The following is a 22,827-nucleotide window of genomic DNA, read 5'->3' as shown; positions in this document are numbered from 1 at the left end:
AATAGTTCTATATCATTACCCACACAGGGTGAAAATTGCTCTTGTAAAAAGGAGAAAATGGTCACTGAGTGAAAATTCTTTTATAAAAGATGGCTTGTACAAAGGCGAAAACATGATAAAGAAAAAAGCTTCAATTGCTGTGGGTTTAGTTGGTTTTGGAAGGCAGTAGTCGCCATCTTATATTTTCTGCTTTTGTTCTATTGTTAAGCATATGCACGGTTATTAATGTTCTTGGAACAATAACAGAATAAATTCTTCAAAAATATGTACTTATTTTTAATTTTTCAATAAATATATTAATTACTGTTGAACTCTATGATTACTGGCAATATGACCTGTGCCTTTCCCCCTATGGAAGAGTAAGATCAGCTGGACCTGTTCAATTTTGATTGGCATATTTAAGGTACATAAATTACCAAATACACCACAGTACAAACTGACATCATGACCAATTAATCATTTGGATTCTGTACCAGTGATCATTAATCAATTGCAGGTATATTTATGATCATTCATTAGTAATTTGAGTGTCTCGCTCAAATTTCGTGCCATTAATTTATGTTCTCCCAGCTTCTGTATTGTTATGCATTTTGTGAAATGGAGCAGATGAAGTTTTAATTTCCTGTTACATGTATTGTCCTTGTTGTTCAGTTCCCAACTGGCAGCACATTTACAGAAACCATATCTGTTCACATCTCGGCTTTAATTGAAATATTGCTCATGTACTGTTTTGTTTTGGAAATTGATTATTTGTTGTAAACTATAAATCTTTTCGACTTTTCCCTAGGTGGGGTTGCCATGAATGATTTGTCTGTTGGATACAAAGTTTGTAATGTGTCTTGGACTTTGAACTTTCTCCTCTTTTACCTTTTTGATATGAATGTCAGCTTTTTTCTGTTTATAAATTATAGTTGTTTTGATTTTATTAGTTTACAACTGTTTTTATCATTCCTATAGTTCTCATAATTTGTGTGGGTGTTCTTTTGGTGGTGGGGGGGGGGGTGGAGGTGTAAAATTTCACAAGTTTTATTGTCAAGAAACTTAATCAATATGAAAAATTGCTATCTTAATAGTATCAACAGAAACTGGATATTTTGAATTAAGCTAAATTTAATAGTGAATAGCTACAATACCTTCTTTTCACTTTTCTTTATAAAGTAACAAATACCTTAAAGCAATAAATGCCACTTTTCTTTTATCACAAAGATCAGAATTAGTCAATTAGGTGTGTAAAAAATCAATTAATCATTAATTACAACAAGTGACTTAATTGTATTGCATTTAGAATGGTTTTGCATGTATGTGACAGGGCATGACGAGGACTGTGACGGGGACAGCATCTGTCAGTATCCTCATCATGATATTGATTCATAATGATCAATATCTCTGCTATTGTCACTGACTGTTGATTGGTGTGCTGTTGTTGTGTATATGTGGGGGATGAAAACAGGGAGACTTTTCATCATTAGGGAGTTAACGGGGTGGTATTGACATCTTTTCGCATTGTGTATCGTGTTTCAGCTCTTCGCCAGATGTACAAGTGTGGATTTTAATTTCCTCAAGATCATTGAAAAGAAGTATTGTTACAGGATTTGTTACAAAGTTTCTATTTATAAAGTGTGTGTCAAATGTTTTTGGAAGAGTTGAAATTTTCTGACTTGAATTGGATTTAAAAAAAAAAACAAAAATAATAGAAATTATATATAGTGATTCATTGAGGAGTAAAGAAATATCAATTTATGCTTTAAACTGGAATATAGAAAACATAAAAGTAAGTATTTGAAGTTAATTATTATTATGTTGGTGAAAGTTTGCTGGATGTTTAGCTGGCAAGTCAGACAATCAAAGTGTATAAAGTTTAATTGAATTTAGACAGATTTGTAATTTTCATGGAATAAGCAACTGAGTTTGTTTTGCCTTAGAGTGAAGGTAAAAATTGCTTGGGAAAAGAATTGAACCAGCATTTGTATGGGAAACATAAATATTTTAAGCATTACCTTGGGGTAATTTACATAGGATTGAAATTCTGTGTTACTGCGAGATTACAGCATTTAGAAGGTTACTGGAAAATTGTTACATGTGTGCTGATAATTATACTGTACACAAGGAGGATTAATGTACCTTTTTTTGTGCATTTACATCTGCAGAAAGCCCGAAGCCCCATATAAAAACCCCTCGAGCCTGCTGAACACGGGTTTATGAAGTAAGGTAACGTCTATAGATGTTGATTCACAAAAAAAAAAGGTTTATTTGGACTAATTTTGCTTAAAGTATAATTTATGTCTGAACGTTTCGTTATTTGTCATTGTTGTTTGTCATTGTTGTTTGGTTTTTGCACCACCGGTCTTTACAGACCGTCATTAGTGGCTGGGACTATATCAATAAAAGCAACTTTTTTATGATTATCTAAATTGAATTATAAATTTTTAATTGGTTAATATAATTGAACTAATAATACCAGATTGACTTATTCTAGATGTCAGTTTATCAATAAAAAAAAGTCATAAACCATTTTTTGCAAATAAAACCCACTGATGTGAAAGAAGCAAATTTAAAAAGAAGGATTGTTTATACCACTGGTCTTTTTCTTTTTCCAGAATTTTTTACCACTGGTCTTTTCTTTTCCGGAATAAAGATTATGGAAAGACGTTTTATTTTCTCTTTGATAAATATACTTCGGCTCTGAGACAATTTGTAAAAGCTCTATTCTTGCGGCATATTATTGACTATCTGTCAAGTTTACATGAAATTGATCAGGCATTATAGCGATTGTTCATTCCCGGAAATATGTCAGTTTCATCACGCATGTAAAAATAATTTTTCCGTTTTTTTAAACGGCTCGTTTCGTTGAGAATGTAAATGTGGGCGGGTTCGATTTAATCAAGTCTTAAATTGAAGCTTTTGATTACAGTTTTATTGGAATCTTCCTTTATTTTGCTGATGATTCTGTATGAAATTGAAGTTTTAATGTTGAAATTTTCAAATTTAAAGCTAATAAAAGTAATTTCAGAAAGGTATCACTGTTTTGTAATCTGTTATTCATGTATATTTATTTGAATAAGTATGGCGCAAAATCTAATATAATTGTTTGTTCTAAGAAAATAAATTCAATAACATTTCTTTTATTTAACTAAGTTACTCTTGTGTTTATGATGGCTGTGGACTTTTGTTTTTTTTCCCCCAAAGGTTTGCAACCTTTTAAACAAAAATTTAAAATATGCTTAAAAGTAATTATTTTAATTAAATTTTATTTCAAATTTCAACAATTTTAGCTAAATTTTTTCTTATTTTTAAATTTTTCAAAATTTTTAAGATTTTTTTTTGTTTGTTTTTTTTTGAGATTTTATTTTTTATTTTTTCTTCAAATTTGTTATACATAATGGTAAAATGTATATATTATCTATGTCAAGTCAAAATACCACTCCCTTGATATTGTAGACACAAAATAAGAATACTGATCTGATTTTGAAATCTGAGCTTGAAAGTTGGAACCACAGTTAACGCCTCAATATGGATTTTTACCACTCGTCTTCCTCCATTGTTAGAACTAAACATTGATCTTAAAGTGCCCACAAATCAATACTTTGTCACAATATTTCAATGATTCATATATTTTTTGGATCAATCTAAGTTCTGCAAATAAGTGCCCAAAAAGATTTTTAAAAGAGTTTTTATGTAACTTTGCTATTGATTTCTTCCTCTTAAAAATAATGGCTGAATATTGCGCATTTTCCCTATTGACAAAGCTGTAGAAAAGTCCAAAATAATTATAAATCAAGAAAAAAAAGGTGACCATTTACCAAGTCAGCTCAAATATCTAAGACATAAAATTAATATTTATGAAAAACAATATTTTAACTCTATATTTACAAAAATATATAAATGTAGCATCATCTTAAAATGTGAATGTTTTGTAAAATGTAGAATTTTGCTCAAGTTGGTGCTATATTCCAATACCGTCCATTTAATCGAACCTACATTATTTTCAATCTTGTCATTTTTGGACATCCTTTAGGAATTCTTTCTTTTTTATTATGAAATATTCCCAATTTTCTTACAATTATGGTGCTAAAATTTCAAATCTTAAAGACTTTATAGTGCCCTTGTTTGTTGCAAAAATGAAAAAAAAAATCATGCTTGATTACTGCATGGGAACATGGTACTTGCATGAAAGTTCTCATAATGTCTGACTGTCTTGAAGCACCTTTGATGCATGTTTACAAATTTTCTTTCCTGGTGTTTATTTTTTGGCTCCATATATATGTTAACATCTGTAGTTAAATTTTATTTGATCATGTGATACTTGTAAGAAATGAGCGAAAAGATCTTGTTTTTGAATGAGGTTGGATTTTGTGAAATACAGCAGTAACCTATTTATAATTTTTCATGAATTTATCACTAAAGTTTATAGATAAAATTGAAAAAATCCATCTTTAAATCAAAATTTTGATTTGCTGTTTTAATTCTTGTTATTATCAATGGATTTGAATTGGATTAAAAAACCTTTACATGAGTATTAATTTTAGTGTCTTAGAATTCAACCTTTGTTGACGATTGGTCCATGTTGGACGTAAAATTAAATATGATATCCTTAGGTTGGCCAAAATTTTTTGAAGCATTTTCATATACGGTATACATATCTCCAAGTACAGTCTCTCAGTCTGAATATTAGTACTAAAATAATACGGATCTTTCCACCAAATAAAAATGTTAGTCTGTGTGTAACATTAATAATTATAGGAAGTTATGTCATGTGCAGGGCATCATAGTAATATATGTGTGACCAATTCGAGTAAAAGGTGTGTGTAGTGCATTCTCTCTTCCTTACCCATCAGAGTCAGTTTGTTTCACTCTGGTATATGCACCAACAGTCTTGGGCAGTGTTTTTACCTGAATCTGAGTGCGTGCCACCAGAGGCTGCCAGGTGATTTTCCCTGGTTCTGTACACCACCAATACTGAACAAATACAACATAGATGATATACTGGGAAAAAAAAAAAGAATGGTGCTTTATTATCATGCTGAAGCATCCTGTACAATGCAATCAGTTAGAACAAAAAGTCAATTAATAACTTTTCTTCAGCAGGATTCTTACATACAAAAAACAGTGACCTATCTTGACATTTAAAAAAATTGTTTCTTTTCTGAGAAGGTTGATAGATATTGTATGAGAGAATGTCTTGTTTTTGTTTGTTAGCACATTATAAAACAGAAAACATTTAATAAGTATGATATAATGGAGTGATTTATTCCTGTGTTTACACAAAAAATAACAGATTTGTTATCGTAAATAGTACGGAAAAGTGAATTGAAAGAATTGCAAAGGGGGTTGAAAGATTTGAAAAGTGCATATCACGTGTAATGTGTGTGAAAATTGTCTTAATCTTTTCTATTAAATTTGTTTTGAAAAGTCCCTTGTGAAATGTTTAGTCATTCTTCATGAAGTATTCATGAAGTATTCAAGAACGATTCATGAAGTTACTTCATGAAGACTTCAAGTGAAAGAAGTGAACAGAAAATGAGACTTATTCATAAAAAACTCATGAAACGACAAGAGTTCATGAATTTTTTTGTTCATTATTTTAATGTCTCATTTTCTGTTCATGAATATTTTATTCGTGAATAGTGCATGAAGATAAATGCTTGAAATTTCATACACAAAATTATTTGCTTTTTAAAGGGAAATTTTTCAAAAAGGGTTAAAAATTCCCTTTAAATTCATTTTTGCCTTAGTTTTTGCACCCGACCCCCAAAGGGAAAAACTCGGGCCCATTTATAAAATTTTTGCAAAAAAGCCCCCCCAAATAAATCACAAGAGGAAAGCTTTTTTTGGCAATTTTTGGAAAGCCCTAACTTGAAATAGGGCCAAAAAAAGCTTTCTGAGACAAGAAAAGGGCCCTCCATAAAAAAAAAAAAATTTTTTGGGGGAAAATTGACTATTGCTCTTTTAATTCACATATCAGCAATGACATATTATTGACATATTATTGCTTCTTTTTTTGGCGCAGTGTTTTCGTTTTCTGCATATTTTCGAACTTTTTAATGAAGCAATCTTTGCTTATGTTAGTTTTTTCACGCACTAAATGCTCCAGCTTTTCAACCTTAACAATGTCCAAAGGTGGGTGTGGCCCTCTCTCAGAACATTGATTGGTTCTCTTCCCTGTTCTGCTGCAGTTCATCAACTCCTCATTTGAGAATATAGCTTTGCATAGTGTTGATAAAACTTGCTGGACATCATTAGCATCCAGGTGGGAAACCAATTTTAATAGATTATCCTGCTGACTGGAACCACCTGACTCGAGTGCCACAACCCTATCTTCAAGCTTCCTTATCTTCCTCCTCAGTGCCCGTATTTCTTCCTTGATCCTGATAAGGAAAGGAAACAATTACATTGAATAGGGAAAAGTCACAAAACCTCAATCCTGCCATATGTGTCTAATTCAGGCATCCTACAGACCTCCAGCTAGACTTTAAGATAATTGCAGACCCAAATATGGCAACATTAATGAAATAAATATGTCTTGTATAATGGCTGGAGGGAGTATTGTCACTTACGGCACATGTTTTAACGCGTATGCTACCAGTGCCAGGGCCAAAATACCATATTTTGGGAAGGGGCCTCAGCCTTTTTCTTGGGGAAAATTGCGTGATTTTGGCATACTTTGGGAAAAGGGGTCTCAAATTTAACACAAACTTTTTAACAAGTTCTTCAAAATAGAAAAGCAAAAAGCACTGGGAAATACTAATAAGGCAGTAAAAGACCCTAATTCAACACCATCATTTAATTTTGTTCTAAATTCTATGGGAAATTTCAAAAGACTGGGGAATTTTGAGTATGAAACTGGGGAAAAAAAGAGGCTAGTTTGGTTGGGGAAGCAGCCTATATTCGGCCTCTACAAAGAAGGGTTTTTTGGCCCTGAGTGCAGATCCAGATCAGCCTGCACAACCATGCCGTCTGATCAGGATCTACACTGTTTGCTTTTATATTCATCATTCATGTGAAGTTTGGCTTATATTTGCTCACTAGAAGAGAATTATTAACTAACTTTGCATCAACTTACACATCTGGGCTTTCTCTTCTTGAGGTTCTTTTGTTTGCCACAATGACCTCTGCTGAGAACTTTGGCGAACCTATAATTTAAAGAAAAACAGGAACTTGTACAATACATAGTATATTTCAATTATTCTAATGCTAAATGTTTTAAACACCTGCGTGTAAAAAGCAGATATGTACGAGTCAGAGAATCTTCACAGCGTTACGATCGTGCATAAAATTATGAGTTTTGGATACGTAAATTTCAGATAATGATTTAACGGCAACTTGAGTCGCTTTTCTAACAAAGAAATATTTGGTATACAGTCAAAAATAAGCGTCTGTAGCCACACTGCCCCTCTCCCACCTTATTACAACTGAGCACCGTTTATGTGTCGAAGCTAACTTACGATGGACCTCGCTAATCACTGCCTGGTACGACTTCCCTCTGTTGTAAACAGCCTCAATTAGATCGCCCTCTTCGTAGTCCCATTTTGAGTTTTTCTTCGGCAAAAGAACGCTATCGGATGAAATGACACTCATATAGCAATCCTCCCATTGTACCAGAAAGTAAATCATGCTATCTGCCATGTTTGTCTGTTGAAATTTGTTGAGCGATGTTTGAATATTTTGCCGCGTGTGTTAAACTATGATTTTTGCAGACGAAACACGCCATTGGTTACCCGCGCTAGATACTACGATAATGTTGTACAGGATATCAAGCTGGAAACCAGTCTTTTGCACACGGTGAGTGAACGAAAATATTTATTTAGTTTCAGGTATTTATTTATTATATTCATTGTTTATCAACTTTTATCGAACCTTTTTTATTGTAATGGGTTCATTGTAGATCTAATTATTATTTGGATAACGTAAGGATAGACAAAGGTTATATTCTCAAAAAACAAATTTCGTTTAACACATTCCGTTAACGATAGCTTTCAGTATGGCAGACAGCACTTTGATGGCACCCAAACAAAATAACTGATTTGTCGTGTCACTCGTTTCATGGAGTTAGAATCTTTTTTACAACAATTATCCTCCACGAGTCGAACTTAGTCCTATGAGCCTGTATTTAAAGAAATATCCTACATGTAGACGATATTTTTAGAAGGTAATTCCTACCGGAAGTATTCTCCGGCTTCCGTTTCACATCCATTGACAAAGAGCGGAACAGGGAACCAAGCACGTGTTGTGGGAAAACACTTCCGATTTAGGAATTACCTTATATACATGTAGAATTTTTCTTAAAATACGGGCACATAGGACTTAGTGCCACTCCTGGAGGATATAACTATTTAAAAGTATGTAAAATCCAGTTGTTTGCATGTGAGTTCGACCCGTTTGATCTCTTTGTAGCGTAAATACCAGCTTACAATGTACATGTCATGACGGTCTCATCTTTCGGACCTGGGTAATTTCTTACTTTCGGGCTTTAAAACATTAATTAGCGGTTAATTGGGGATCTGTATATAGTAAATTGTAATAGAAAAATATATTGTGCATTGATTCCATGCAAAAATCCGACGATATTACCGCCCGGTGAAAAATTTTAACACAGACAACCGGCGTACCCATAATTTTCGTACCTGAATGTTGCATACCTTGTCTATAATAATATAACAGTAAAAAAAAAAAATTTTTTTTTAATATATTGATATTTTATTGTATAAATAACAAGGTCAAACACATTTTAGGTCAAATCAATGCCACCTAAGCACCTGTGTTATGTACCAACAATTGTCAGGGCAATTGTATGCTTGTCAGTAATCCCCATTATGTAGGTCTTTTGCATTTGTTGTTATTTAATACTATATCTTTCATAATATATTTTAAGTGAAACACATTCAGACTAGAAAAATAATATTCAGTTAAAATTATTAATAAATGGTCATTCCAGTAATGATTTAGATTAAATCATTAAATAGGATGATATTTCTTTTAATTTAATAGCTTTCATCTCCCATTTATAGTCAAAATATATTACACTAAAAGAAAACACATTAGTGACAATAAAAATAATGCTGAAGCGTTTCGTAAACTTTCGAAAAAACATTTGGCTAAGTTTGGTTCGTTCCACAGTTTCAACAACTCACAAAAAGTCAAAAGGCGTCGCTATCTTCTTAACATGCAATAATCTCATCGTCTTCAATAACAAATCAAATGTACAAAATTAAGTCTGAAATCTACCACACATTACATGTAAGTGAATGGTGAACCAGTAAACCATATTAATGTACCTTTCTTTAAATTTCAGATGGCAACAAGGAAAAAAGCTGATGGTTATAGATGCATTCACATTTCTGAAAAGAGATTGTTTCAGTGCAAGTTTTGCCTTTGAATAGTATCAACCAAGGATAATATTCTGAAACACCTATGTAGCCAGCATGGCCTTTGTAAGTATGAAAAATTACTTCAAATGAGTGTTGAAATCCCAGTCAAATCTTTTTTATAACGACCACCCCTTGGGTTTAACCCAAAAATGGGGTCTTTTTAAGTTTTTGTATATAGTGACCTTGACCCTACCTTTTTGATTTTTTCTTTATTTTTTAAAAGCAAAAGGGTTGCTCACAATTCAAAAATGTTAAACCCCCCTAATCTTTTTTTGTGCAAATCCATTTGGGCTTATTGAGCGCTAGGGAGCCTCATTGTATTGTCTTTTTTGGGGTGTACCTTTGTTCAATTTTTACAATAAATATGATTTTTCCCATGACAATTTAATTTGAAAATTTTTAAAAATTTTAAAAAAATGTTTATTTTTTTAAAAGCTCCGTTAAAAGGGTTTATAAGATCTAAAAAGGGGGAAAAGAAACAGTTCAAATAAAGGGGAAAAACAAAGGGGACTTTTGTGGCCACAAAAATTGTGACATATTTGGTTCTGTGCAGACATTTAGAGGTCAGCCAAGTGGGGACATTTTACATGCATTAGGTGTTGAAAGTAGTAGAAGTTTGAGAAAGGTTCAATGGCAACAAATTCTACAGTGCAGAATACTCAAGAATGAAGAAGCGTACATGTCATGCTGTCCTTTATTCTACTGACAAGTTAGGTTTGGTACACTACTTATTCTAGTGAATGATACAAATAAAGTTTATGCTGTGATGAAAAAGATGATACTGAACAGTACTTCTTGGCTGCATACATATGAAGGAGGAAATCATTTAAAACCAGTGCAAATACAAAGTCATGAGATTGATGTACCTGTGGAACAGATAATGTGTACATTGGTTTTTCATGGATTTGGAGGTAGATGCAGAAACAGCAATATTGGGACAAGGGCCCAAACCCAAACATGACCCTGTTTTATTCAAGTTTGACTGAATTTTTGGGCACATTTGTTTTTCTGGGCCACTTTCTAACAAAAAATGAAACCACAATTACAACTTTCATTTAAGTGTTGTGCAAAACCCCATAATTTCTGTTTTTCAACGTTAATTTAAATATTGCGTTTCCTTTCACGTTGGACTTTTATTTTTTGGAACTTCACGTACTATCTTGGGCCTAAAATTTTAAACAGGACTCAGTGTCAAGAGAAATTTCTTAATAGTTATACTTCTCGGGTCTCCAGTTCATTGATTTTTGAATGTTTAGACCCTTAATTGTCAAATTTTTAATATAAACTATTTTTCTCTTAACACTGGGGAAAAATTACACCCCAAAATTTCAAGGGACTGATTTATTGCCAAAAACTCCAGGCTCCTCATAATCTTTGAAATTTCATGGTTTAATGATTGAAAGTGGTGTTATGACCTCAATCTTTAAAATTTTACATTGTGTAATTTAAAGTGGTGGAAGACAAGTTTTTATACTGAAAACTAAGTCAGACTCTCAAGTTTTAAATTAGCTAAAATAGCTTTAATATAAGTGTCTGATTACATGTTTTAGCACAGATATGAATAACATATAATACCTACTTATAAGTATTAAAAATTGGGTTGCATAGATGTGTTCTTTTTTGTATGTAAATGCTTAGTTTTGAAACAATCGTTATTGATTTTTTAATATCATAGAGCTCCTGTAGAGAATTTTAAATCTGTGATATAAGTTAAGCTTAATTTCTTTCAATGAAAGGCTCTAGGTCATTACATATCTCTATATATATTTTTTTTTTCTCTTAGGAATATTTCTTGACTTTTTAGAGATTTATTATTACGTGTATAAGATAAATAGTTTTAAAAACTCTTCAAGTATGATACATTGATTATTTCAAGAATGCTTTGTGAATTTTTTAACTCTCTTAAAAATTCATTAAACCTTCGTGAAATTTCTGATGAATAGTTCATGAGTATTTTAAGGATATCAAGTTCATAAAATATTCATGATTTATTTTTTGAACATTTCATGAATATTTCCAGAACTTTATGAATTCTTCAATAATTCTTCAAATCTTCATGAAGTGGGACGAGACCTCACTTCATGAAGAAAACTTCATGAAGAGAGCTTTAAGATTTTTTCAAGAATAGTTCATGAACAGTTCTTTAAAGTATGAAATATTCTTGACTTCATGCATTTCATTTCGCAGGGGGTGTTTCTTATCAAATTAATTAAAAAAGTGGAATATATATGCTTTTTTCCTATTTATAGGAACAGGATGCAATATCAAAATTATGCATGGAACGCGGGGGCACCTGAGGTTTTCCTCCACTAGTACAGCTGGAAAGTGCCGTGTAGGTGCCACATAAAACCCAATAAAAAAAAGATCTTTTTAAAACCATTTGGACAGTTCTTTTTATTTATTTTTTTAATTTATTTATTTCTTTTTATTATTTATTTTTTACTGATCATTACTTTTCACTCTAGTCTCTTGGAGGCTAATGTCGTTTCTGTCTCCGATATTTATATAGGCTAATATTACTTGCAAGTTAACTCTACAATTTTTTGGCAGTTTCGTAGGAATCAATAAAATGTGTACAATCAATATAGAGTCTCCCAACAGAGCTAAACAATTGTCTGTATCATTTGGTATGTACATCTTTTATTTGCTACAAAACACAGACACAATAAATTTGGAAATTAATTTGTCGGCCAAATTTGTATGTTAGATGTTTGATGCAGTCAGTAAACATAGATACGCTCCTCATTATTGATCTATTTGACTTAACTTTACCCTGCTATATTTATATTACGGGCTTGCCCTGCATCGATGTTGGAACTGCATCGAAGTTGGCACTGCATGTCCATTCTTGATTAAAGAAATATCATTTACAAATTGCTATAAAACATAGATGACTATGGTGTATTAATACTGTTACTATATAGAGGATATTAAATGAGCGTAGATTCAATACTAAATTTATTGAACAAGTTGAATAAAATTATATTTTGCAAGCCTCTGGCGAGCATAATATTATTTTATTCATCGAGTTCTATAAATAAGGTAACAAAAATCTACATGAATATTAATTATATTCTATTTTTCACATACCCATAATTAAAACTGTCTTAGGAAAAAAAGAATCACTTTTATATTGTTATGCCTACATTTAGAGCTTCTTTAAGCTTTGTTTGTAAAATGCAAATGACAACACATCAAAATATTAATGCACTGCCATGCAGTACCATTTTTAAGAGGCCGCAAAAGCAGCATGGGCATGTGATATAATATTAATATTGTTAGAATTGCCCTACTGTACAAGAGTTTCATTATTGATCGATCTTTTTATAAAGTGGATAAAACTCAAGTAAATAGAGGATGCATTATTGTTTGAACATGGATTATGCCCATGTCATGAATTTTTTTTATAATTAACTAATCAATAGGGTAATTACGGCAAATCAAATAAACTAAATGACTGATTATTTGCATAGAGACATCCATACTTTTTTGCAAAAATCGTGAACAAACATTTCAATTCATATTCTGTATTATTTAAAGTTCATCAATTTAATAAAAATGAAGAGTTAAAAGTATGACATAGTTTATTCCTGCCAAATACTCATAATGGTGATAATATTTAACATGTGTTTGCTTAAATTAAGTTTAGTTAAGAATGAATTGCTGAAAGTTATCTAAGCAAAGCAGGACCATTCTGGTACATTATTACATTGCATTTTCTCAATTTTTTGTAGTCAATATATTCTCATTTACATCATGAAATGACAAACAGCAACAATAAAAAAAACACACAATTGAAAGGTAGAAGTAAAGTGAATTCTATTACGATATTGGTGAATTCTTCTTTTCTTGTACGATTGTTGAGATATCCTTCATGATATTCCAGGAAAATATAAAAGATGAAAGGGTTCTAAGACAAACGTCTGTCAAGTTGAGATCTTGATAAGTTTTCTGGCCTCACACATTTGATTTCCTGATTTATTTTTAAAACTAATTGACAGTTTCCTTTTTGTTGTTTATTTCCCCTGTCTCTTTAAAAACCCCCTTTCCCCCTACCCTTTATTTTAATTTCATTTTAAATTTCTCTACCATTACCTTGTGAGAATTGTCGCTAAAAATTCCCCTACCCACTTTGAGGTTGGACCTTTTTAAAAATTTGAAGATTTCTTGTTTTTCACAAGAATGTTTTATATAATATGCCCTACAGAAATAATAAGAAGAAACATCTACAAGGACAGACAGTATATTACAGTTTTATGGCTATTGGTATTGTTTATAAAACACAATAGATTTACTAGATCTGGTATTTATAGTCTCCAGGAATTAAAGAACAGAGCATACAGACGTGTTTTTCCCTGCGCTGGATTTACATGTGACATAAAAAACGGATTTAATTTTTTTTTCTCTTGATTTTTTTACAGAGAAAATATAAAGTTGACCAGCTCTTATAATTAAGCTTCAAAGTGAATGCAAACTTAACTTAAACGCTGCTTTTCTGAGCCAACAGTTTTGCAGTTTTTTGCTGACAACAAATGGCTGCATAAAAAGTTTCAAAATTTTGATACTGAAGTTTCTGTATTTTATAATGGACAGTTTGAATAATCAAAACATGTCTATTGTACAAATGTTCAATATATGAAAGTTAAAGTTGATTAAAAATTTATCCTCTTTCTTAAATACAGCATATAAATTCTGTGAACAATGGATGCCTTGAAGTCATGTTGAGTTACTTAAAAAAATATTGGTTTATTTGTGCTACAATAATAATGACTCAGGCAGTTTACATGAATCAAAATATCTGTTTGAAAAGGTTTTTGTCTTTGTTTGTTTGAGTAGGAGAGAAAACCATTTAGAACAGAAAACATCCCTGAAGGATGTCAATGATACAGTTTACTGACCCTAAAATGAAAAAAATACTAATTGAAATATATCCAAAGTAAGCAAACAAGAAAAGGTGAAACATAGAACCATTCTGTCTCTTTCATACCAAAATATTTCCCTCTCAGTAACGTTCTGTTTGTATGTTCAATTTTCTCAGAAAGTTTTATCCCCGGGTTTTAAATGCTGTTCAACTGCTCATAAATTATAGCAGATTTATTTCCCATCAGGTTGGAAATCACTCAGTGAATGCTGCATTAGTCTATCTAATGTTTCATCATGATACCTATTGTAGAGATAATCTCCCTCCTCAACTCTTGACTTGTTTTTTCTATACCCCCCCCCCACCTCTCCAGTTCTTCACTGATGCTTATCCCATTGACAGGTATGATAGTGTGTTTGCTTTAGTTAATACCTTTGAATGCTGTCTTTAATTGTTTGTTATAATTATATGAGCTGTGCCATGACAAAAGCAACATAGTGTGTTTGCAACCAGCATGGATCCAGACCAGCCTGAGCATCCGCGCAGTCTGATCAGGATCCATGCTGTTCGCCTACAAACCTTATAACAAGTAGAGAAACTGATAGCGAACAGCATGGATCCTGATCAGACTGCGCGGATGCGCAGGCTGGTCTGGATCCATGCTGGTCGCAAACCCATTATGTTGGTTTTGTCATGACACGGCTCAATTATATGTTTTTATAGTCAAATATACAAACTTCAATGACTTTGTTTCAATTTTTGGAAAATTATGGCGGACAAAACTGCTGAAAACTTTTGATTCCTTAATGAAGCTACACTAAGGTCCAGAAAAGTAATTATGGTTTATTAAATTTGAAAATGTAACATAAACCAATTTTGGCACTGAAGGCAAAAATATGAAAAAGAATAAATTATGTTAATTTAATATACTCAGAATTAAACTGAAAATCAATATATGGTACGATTCCTAGCCCTATTTTAGTTCAAGGCATTTTTATTTTCATGTCATATTGCACAATAATAAAATGATAACTCTGGAAAAATGGAAATAGTGAAATTTTTGTATACATGTTATTAGTAAAAACCTTTATCAGATGGTATAGAAATTTCGAAAATATATTTTAAAAAAAACACATCAAAACTCAGCTGAGTCCCTTTACGGTCTTTAATGGCATTGAAATTCTTTGTAACATTAATAGGGGACTTCTTTGCCTCTGAACAAAACTAATGTACATGTTTCTGTATTTATTGGCAGAAATCTCAGACTTGCTTTGATCTGATTACCGACATATTTAGTGATCCAGAAAATTAATTTATGCTCAAAATTAGAAGAATAACATGTTTCAATTAACCTTTCACAATTTTTTTTTGTGATGAAATTTATGTCAAGGCATTTTCTTTTAAAATTATTTTTGTCAAAACTTTTCCATGCAATATTCATAATAATTTAGCAGGATTTTCTTTTTTTTTTTCTATTTGTTTGGATTCAGGGTAGAAAGTTAAGAGTAAAGGCTAGAATGTTATCAAGAATTTCATCACCTGCTAGCTGGTTATCTCTGACAGAATCGGGAAATCAGCAACTTTCTAAAATTAACTGATATAACCATAACCCTTTACTGCAAGCTGTGTTCAAAATATTTAACACCTTTGTTTACAAAATAAATTATTCTTCTAATGTTCACACAGGATCTACAAAAAAGTGTTAACAAGCAGATGTGGGTGCATTTTTCATTGCTTTTCAAGTGAAAAGTGTGTTTTTCTTAATCAGAAAATTGTTAATGTCATTTTCTGTTTCTAAACAAATGCCAATGTCTTCTGTTTGTATAAAGTGTTGTTTTTGTGGTGAAGAAATTTTTTGATGAAAATATTGAGAAGAGGTTGGTAAATCAATATCTGAACCAAATTAGATCAGTTTGAAGATTTTATTTTGTTTTGTTCCATCATCAAGCTATTAAAATGTTAAGTAATTCAGAATTAATATCAGGGATTTCAATATCAGCCTTTACGTTGCTCAGACCAGAGAGCTGATACCTTTAGTCCAGTCAGGTCATAAGGCTCAGCTGCTGTTGGCTGGCAGGGTGACCAACACTTTAATTCAAATTTGTCATGATATTCCCAAAACTGATAATGTATAGTTCAATTTAAGAAATTCATGCCTAAACTGACCATGCAACCATTTGTATTGTAAGTTTGATGAGAATGAATGATGGTCTAATTTGTGGTCTTAGCCAAGCTAACTTGGGAGTCTTATCCCAGCTAACTTAAGCCCCGGTCACATATTCACGGATTATGCCACGGAAGAGCTACGGTCTAATTGTGCACGGATTACTACGGAAATGTGAAATTCCGTAGTCCGCTACGGTTCCAGTACGGAAACACAACGGTATGAGTACGGAGTTCGACGGATTTACCACCGAAAGCCCCGGGATAGACACGGATTGTTACTGACTGACACGGTTTGATACGGAGCAACACGAATCAGGACGGACGCACTACGGATACACTACGGTCTGCTACGGTGTAAGCACGGGTTAGTACGAGTAAGTATGGTCTGATACGGAGAAGAACGAATTGATACGGAGAAGAACGAATAGCCACGGATCTATACGGACCTATTATATCCGTGTACAACCTCTTGCATGCTCAATTTTATAAAATGCCTCACAAGAAAAGAACACAAAGAAAACGAATTGCAGAGTTCAATGATTTTGGCGGAGAGGATTCGGCCTCATCGCGTCCGATCCCCGAGACATATCAGGTCCGATTTAAGTGAATTTCTTGAACGACACCGGATCCATAACAAGTTAGACCCTGAGAGCCTCATACTAAACATGAAGGGGTCTTCGTAAAAGCCCATCTCTAGTTCACCTTTTCTTACCTGATTATATATGGACTAGTAATCATTAATGAAAGATGTTGATCAATACTGCTTCTCTTTTGATTTGAAAATTTTCTGTTCATTTTACAATTACATTAATTATCGTGGATGTTTATGTTTTAAGAATATGTGAAAAGCTTGTTTATTAATCTTATTATCACTCAAGGGCCAGCGTCCGAGGCTTATGAGACACTTCGTTTTATGTACATATTTACTCAAATTTCACGACCCAATGTTTTGTAAAATATGTAACATTAAATGTTATTCTATTACTTTTGAATTGTAGTACAATATTAATATATTTTTTACCTCTATTCATGTCACCACTGCTTCCGCGTTCTGAGCCATATCAATACACAATTGCAGCCAGTTAATGGCAATTATCATTTATTGAATGTTCACGCAAATATGTCAAGGTAGTATTTATACCCTTTAAAAAATACATGATACTTAATTTATCCGTACTAAACAGTGTTGGACCGTACCATTCCGTACCGTTTCGTGTGGCAACGCAATAAACCGTATAAGACCGTGCTTATCCTTGCCTCTCCGTAGTACATCGTATTACGATCGTGGCTTTCCGTGACAATGCCGTATTAATCCGTATTAAAACCGTAGCTTATACGTAGGGTTACCGTACAAATACGTAGTTATCCGTACCAAACCGTGGAAATCCTTGACAAGTTGGGGCCTACGAATCAGTACGGACTAACTACGGTTTTCTTACGGACCAGTACGTATCAGTACGGTTTAATACGGACTAGTAGGGATACGCTACGGTTGATTTTTCCGTAGCAATTTTTTGCGCATGTTCAAAAATTGTCAAGGATCGCTACGGATATAGCAGGACTACTACGATTGATTACGGTTACAATACAGAGAGCCACTGACCAGTACGGGTAGCTACGGACGATGCCGGAATTAATCCGTGGCTCTTCCGTGGGCGTTTTCCGTGAATATGTGACCGGGGTATTAAGAGTCTAGCCCCAGCTAATTTGGATTCTCGGTCCAGCTAATTGGGATCTTGGTCCATGCTTCTGCAGCTGTTTGCATAGGCTAGCTGCCTCAGAGTTTTGTGGCTGGAGCACTTGAAAAGGTTACGGTCAAGTATCAGAATACAATGTATTGACACATAGACTGTGAGATAAGGGCAAACATATTGTTCATAACAATGGCAGAGTTACACCTGTGTTAAATTGTTGTGGAGTATAATACATGCAGTAAATCAGGACCATATGGCTGTAATTGGTCATGTTTATCTTCTATTATTGGATATTTATGGGAACAATTAGATTCAATTGATCTATCATTGATCCAGCTTTGTGCTGCCTCGTTAGCAATTAATGAAGGTTTACCTCAATTAGCAGGCTGACCTTTTGCCTTCAAATATTGATGTAGTGACCGTTAAACATAAAGAGTTGAAGGTTAGGTACATGAATTTTACTATATTAGCGGAAAAGTTGATTTGGCACATTTTTTAAATGAACATTTTTTAAGTCAAATGAATCAGGGTACTGTAAGTTTGTAATGAGCATCATTAAGTTAATTAGGGCAGCAAAATTTAATTCTTCAGTAAAATCTAACTCTGCAAGGATAATAATTGAAGGACAAAATTGAGCAGTATTATAAGTGCATTGTAAATGTTGAATATCTGAAATGTAAATCTATTTTACAATATGTTTAAAATCATTTCCATAGCCTTAACTTTGCTTTGACACTTTTCATATAACTTCTTCAATAGGTTTTGAAAATTTAGATGTTCTTTATGTAATAATTCAAGATAATACAGACATGTGTAACATAAACCAGGGAAATGCAACGTCTTAATGAATAAAAGTGCAATTTTACTTTACTTTTGAAAATACGGTTTTATTCTTTAGATTCCTTTCAATTTGCTAATAGCCGTTCGCTGTTTATCTCCACGATTTAATTCTGTGTGTAAATGTGATATTATTTCTAAAATGCACATATTATTGTTACGCCAGTAAAATACGTCTGATTTATGAAACTTAGATGATATAATGAATTTCACATGCAGGGAGTTTACCAAGCTTGCCAGAACAAATGACAAAACCATGCATAATGGTGCATTTTCGCATGGATCACAGCTGTAAAATAATCTAGCAGTTGTTGTTTTTACAAGAGATTGCAATGCTTGATCTGTACATGAACTGGTGCATGCTTGAGTATATATATATCTACTGACTCTTGTTTAGAATTCTGATAAATCACTCTGAAGCTAATTATACTGAAAATGATTGATCCATGAAATCAGGGGCGATAACTCTCTCAGAGATAACTCTCAGGGAAAATCGCAGAACTATTAGCTGGGGGAATCATTACACCTATTTTGAGGTGTCAGTGGGGTGTACCTTTGTAGTCTGATAGTTTTCTCTCTGAAGGTTTAATTGACAGTTTCATAGATTTAAAGGATTTAATGGCTTAAAAAAAAACGAGGAGAAAAAAAACTTAAGACAATTCATTACTTTTTTTTAGGTGGAAATGTCAGCCTAATCTTAGCATTTTTTGAATAAAAAAGTGATCAGAATTATTCACAGATTTAATCATAGCTTTCATTGTCGTGTTTCGAAAGATTATTGTAAGGTTGTGAGAAAAACATTGCATGATTGACTACAGAAAATGCAGGTTTTTTTGTTTCACAATTCCTTACTAAAAGTGGTTTGATTTCCCTGTTGAAAATAACAGAAACAAGTGTCTAAGTTATTCATGAACTTGTCTCATGAATAGTTGATGATGTTTTCATAAAAAATAGTTATATTCATTCAAGATAAGATGCTGCTGTCATGGAATGCTGGTATTTTTTTTTTTGCTGCACATGTCACCAGTAAGATCAATTTGCACAATCATACCATCTAACTGCAATCCAACAAAGTTTTGCAACAATTTCTTTTTTCTGGTTCCCAGGACCCTGTTTTTATGTTCAAGTTGTGATTCAAGGTCTCAAAGGGGTTGTGATATATAATTGAAGTGATAATATATAAATGGGGTTGGTATATATAAATATCATATTAATTGGGTTGTGATATAATTAAATATCATATTAATGGAGTTGTGATATATAAATATCATATTAATGGGGTTGTGATATATAAATATCATATTAATGGGGTTGTGATATATAAATATCATATATATGGATTTGTGATATATAAATATCATATTAATGGAGTTGTGATATATAAATATCATATTAATGGGGTTGTGATATATAAATATCATATTAAAGGAGTTGTGATATATAAATATCATAATGTAGTTGTGATATATTAATATCATATTAATGGAGTTGTGATATATAAATATCATATTAATGGAGTTGTGATATATAAATATCATATTAATGTAGTTGTGATATATTAATATCATATTAATGTAGTTGTGATATATTAATATCATATTAATGAAGTTGTGTTATGGAACTGTGAAAATTAGAAATGTATCCATGCGTGTATGTATCTAATGGTTGTTCCTGGTGTCTTTACTGAAGAAGTCTGTCATCTTTTGGTGAACTGATTGTTCAGTATAAATTGAATGATTTTTAAAATGATCATAGGCTTGTGTTAGTGGCTTAGGTGGTGCTATGTTTTGAATTTGGAACTGCCCTATTGTAAGATAAGCGAAATAATTTTCAAAATACTGATTAATCATTCGCCTGTTGGCAGCAACTGATTCTATACCCATGGTGCAACCATAGCAGAGAAAGATCATCTGGCATTTCTTTGTGCTGTTTGAACATGGTCAGTACTGTTTACTATCAATCAGCACACATTTTGAAAATTTTCCCTAAAAATGATGAATGGGTTTGTCCAGATTGAAAGACGGACAAGTCCATTTAAGTTATTTAGCAGGTTAAGGGTTAAATAAGCAAAGCAGCCAACATAGTCTGGTCAGACTTCAATTAGGGATCTGCGGGTAAGTCTGCAGTGATTTTTCTCACTTTATTGGGAAATATACCAATAGGCATAAGCCTCCTGATTTTGGGATGAATTATCGCTGGGAAGTAAAAAAGCAGGCGTAACTCTGGAATTTTTATAAAAATTGGATGATTTTAAAAAAAAATTCTATTTGGGAAGAGGCCCTTTATAGGCCTCTGTTATATAAGATGAAAAATCACTGGTCGGACTATACTGATGGCACTATTACAATCATTGTCACTAACATTGAACTGTTTTAATGCTGACTACTATCTCTTGATACTGTTCTCATACAACAAATCTAAACTGAACTCAATTATTTACTTCTGTTGCAAGTAAATAGATCAAAATTTCAACTTTCATGAAAAGTTCTAGATCATTCTTACAGAAATAAACCTGTCAACGGCTTCTCTTGAAATTGTCCTGAATACTTGCTCCATACTGTGCCTAATCTTTACATCACAGATAGTGGCCGTCTGCTCCAAGCTACAAGTTTGAACTCTTTATCAAATTGATTAGGGGCGGTGATGAAAACATATTTCTTTTTTTTTTTTTTTTCTTTTTTTTGTGTGTGTGGAGAAAAAAAGTTTTGATTATCAAGAAGCAGTGTACCAATACACTTTGTTCTAGATCTTTTGACTGATAAGATTGATGTTTTTATATAGATGAAAAATGTTATATATACTGGGAAATGTTGTAGGAGAAATAAGTCATTTTGTAATACTTGTTGACAGAGAAGTATATAAGGGAGAGAACTACTTGAAACTGTTTTGTAAAAATACTTTACAGAGTTGTCTTTCTTGATGCAATTGAAATACTTTATCAATTTACAATTTATTCTTTTGCTAAAAATGTTGGCTTTTAAAGTAAAACAGTTTTACAAACTGGCACAGGTTAATCCAATGAAAATTGAGTCTATATTAAAAGTATTTAACATCAATATGGAAGAATCTGGTTCTGTTAATGTTTTTATTTAATGCTTAGGAAGTTAACAGGCATGAAAATATTGAATCTTTTTTCTCTTCTTCTAGTAGATATATGAGGTGGTAAAATGCATATTCTTGTCATGTAAGTGATGAATTTGATAAAACTGGGATAAATTATTTCAAGAACATCCTTCCATTTCCCTCGATCATTACATAAAAATGGGACAGCTGATCCAGACTCTTATATTGTCTGATCAATTGAAGACTGAAAGACAGGGGAATTATTTCTTACAAATAATTCCTGATATATTTTTCCCGATATTTTAATGCCCATTTCTGCCTCCACTGATTGATTATGTGGAATTGGATAGAAGCTTTTCAAGCCTTTAAGGAGATTACTAATTCTAAGCATTTTGAGTGATATACTCTAAGAGGAGATAATTATACTGTAAATGTCTCAAGTAAGCACACCCGAATTCTGAAAGGTTAATTATCTAAGCAAGGTACTTTCTTGGGGAGTTATAATTATTATTGTATTAAGATAAACACATTAATCTTCATTTCAGGTTTATTAAATTGCTCCTGAATAATTTATGTGTTTTTTGTTGTCAGTGATTATGCCAGATGCTGTTATTGCTATAATGGGGGATTTTTTTTTTTTTTTTTTTTTTTTTTTTTTTTTTTGTAATTGTGCTGTTGATATTTCAGTTATTAAACAAATTGTTTCAAAAATCTGATTATAAGACGAACAAGTTCATTTTAGGTATTTAGCATGATAATTTATATGAAAGACACTTCAAGACAGCAAATTAGAAGCAGATAGAAAGACATTGATGTATTTACATGTGAAAGCCAATGGCTT

At 32.3% G+C, this 22,827-nt stretch overlaps 2 protein-coding genes across 3 annotated transcripts in view; one reads left to right on the top strand and one right to left on the bottom strand.

Annotated features, from left to right (window-relative positions):
• LOC132713504 (receptor-type tyrosine-protein phosphatase delta-like) overlaps positions 1–22,827 on the top strand; it is a 208,087-nt gene that overhangs the window by 20,271 nt on the left and 164,989 nt on the right. The window lies entirely within an intron of this gene.
• LOC132713505 (uncharacterized) lies at positions 5,984–7,691 on the bottom strand. Its single transcript, XM_060696149.1, has 3 exons — positions 7,443–7,691; positions 7,061–7,130; positions 5,984–6,365 (listed from the first exon to the last, which is right to left on the bottom strand). Exons 1-3 carry the CDS (start codon positions 7,621–7,623, stop codon positions 5,984–5,986), a joined length of 633 nt encoding a protein of 210 aa, XP_060552132.1. The 5' UTR covers positions 7,624–7,691.

The sequence above is a fragment of the Ruditapes philippinarum genome, unplaced genomic scaffold (assembly GCF_026571515.1).
Source record: "Ruditapes philippinarum isolate M1 unplaced genomic scaffold, ASM2657151v2 ctg1281_1_1_1_1, whole genome shotgun sequence".
Classification (NCBI taxonomy): Eukaryota; Metazoa; Mollusca; class Bivalvia; order Venerida; family Veneridae; genus Ruditapes; species Ruditapes philippinarum.
This window is presented reverse-complemented; position numbering and strand designations above follow the sequence as displayed.

Bases quoted from the DNA above. Each gene is read 5' to 3' on its own strand.
- LOC132713505 (XM_060696149.1), bottom strand. From the start codon at position 7,623: ATGGCAGATAGCATGATTTACTTTCTGGTACAATGGGAGGATTGCTAT. The intron at 7,131-7,442 runs GTAAGTTAGCTT...TTTAAATTATAG, and splicing joins AGTGATTAGCGAGGTCCATC to GTTCGCCAAAGTTCTCAGCA. The intron at 6,366-7,060 runs GTAAGTTGATGC...TTTCCTTATCAG, and splicing joins AGAAGAGAAAGCCCAGATGT to GATCAAGGAAGAAATACGGG.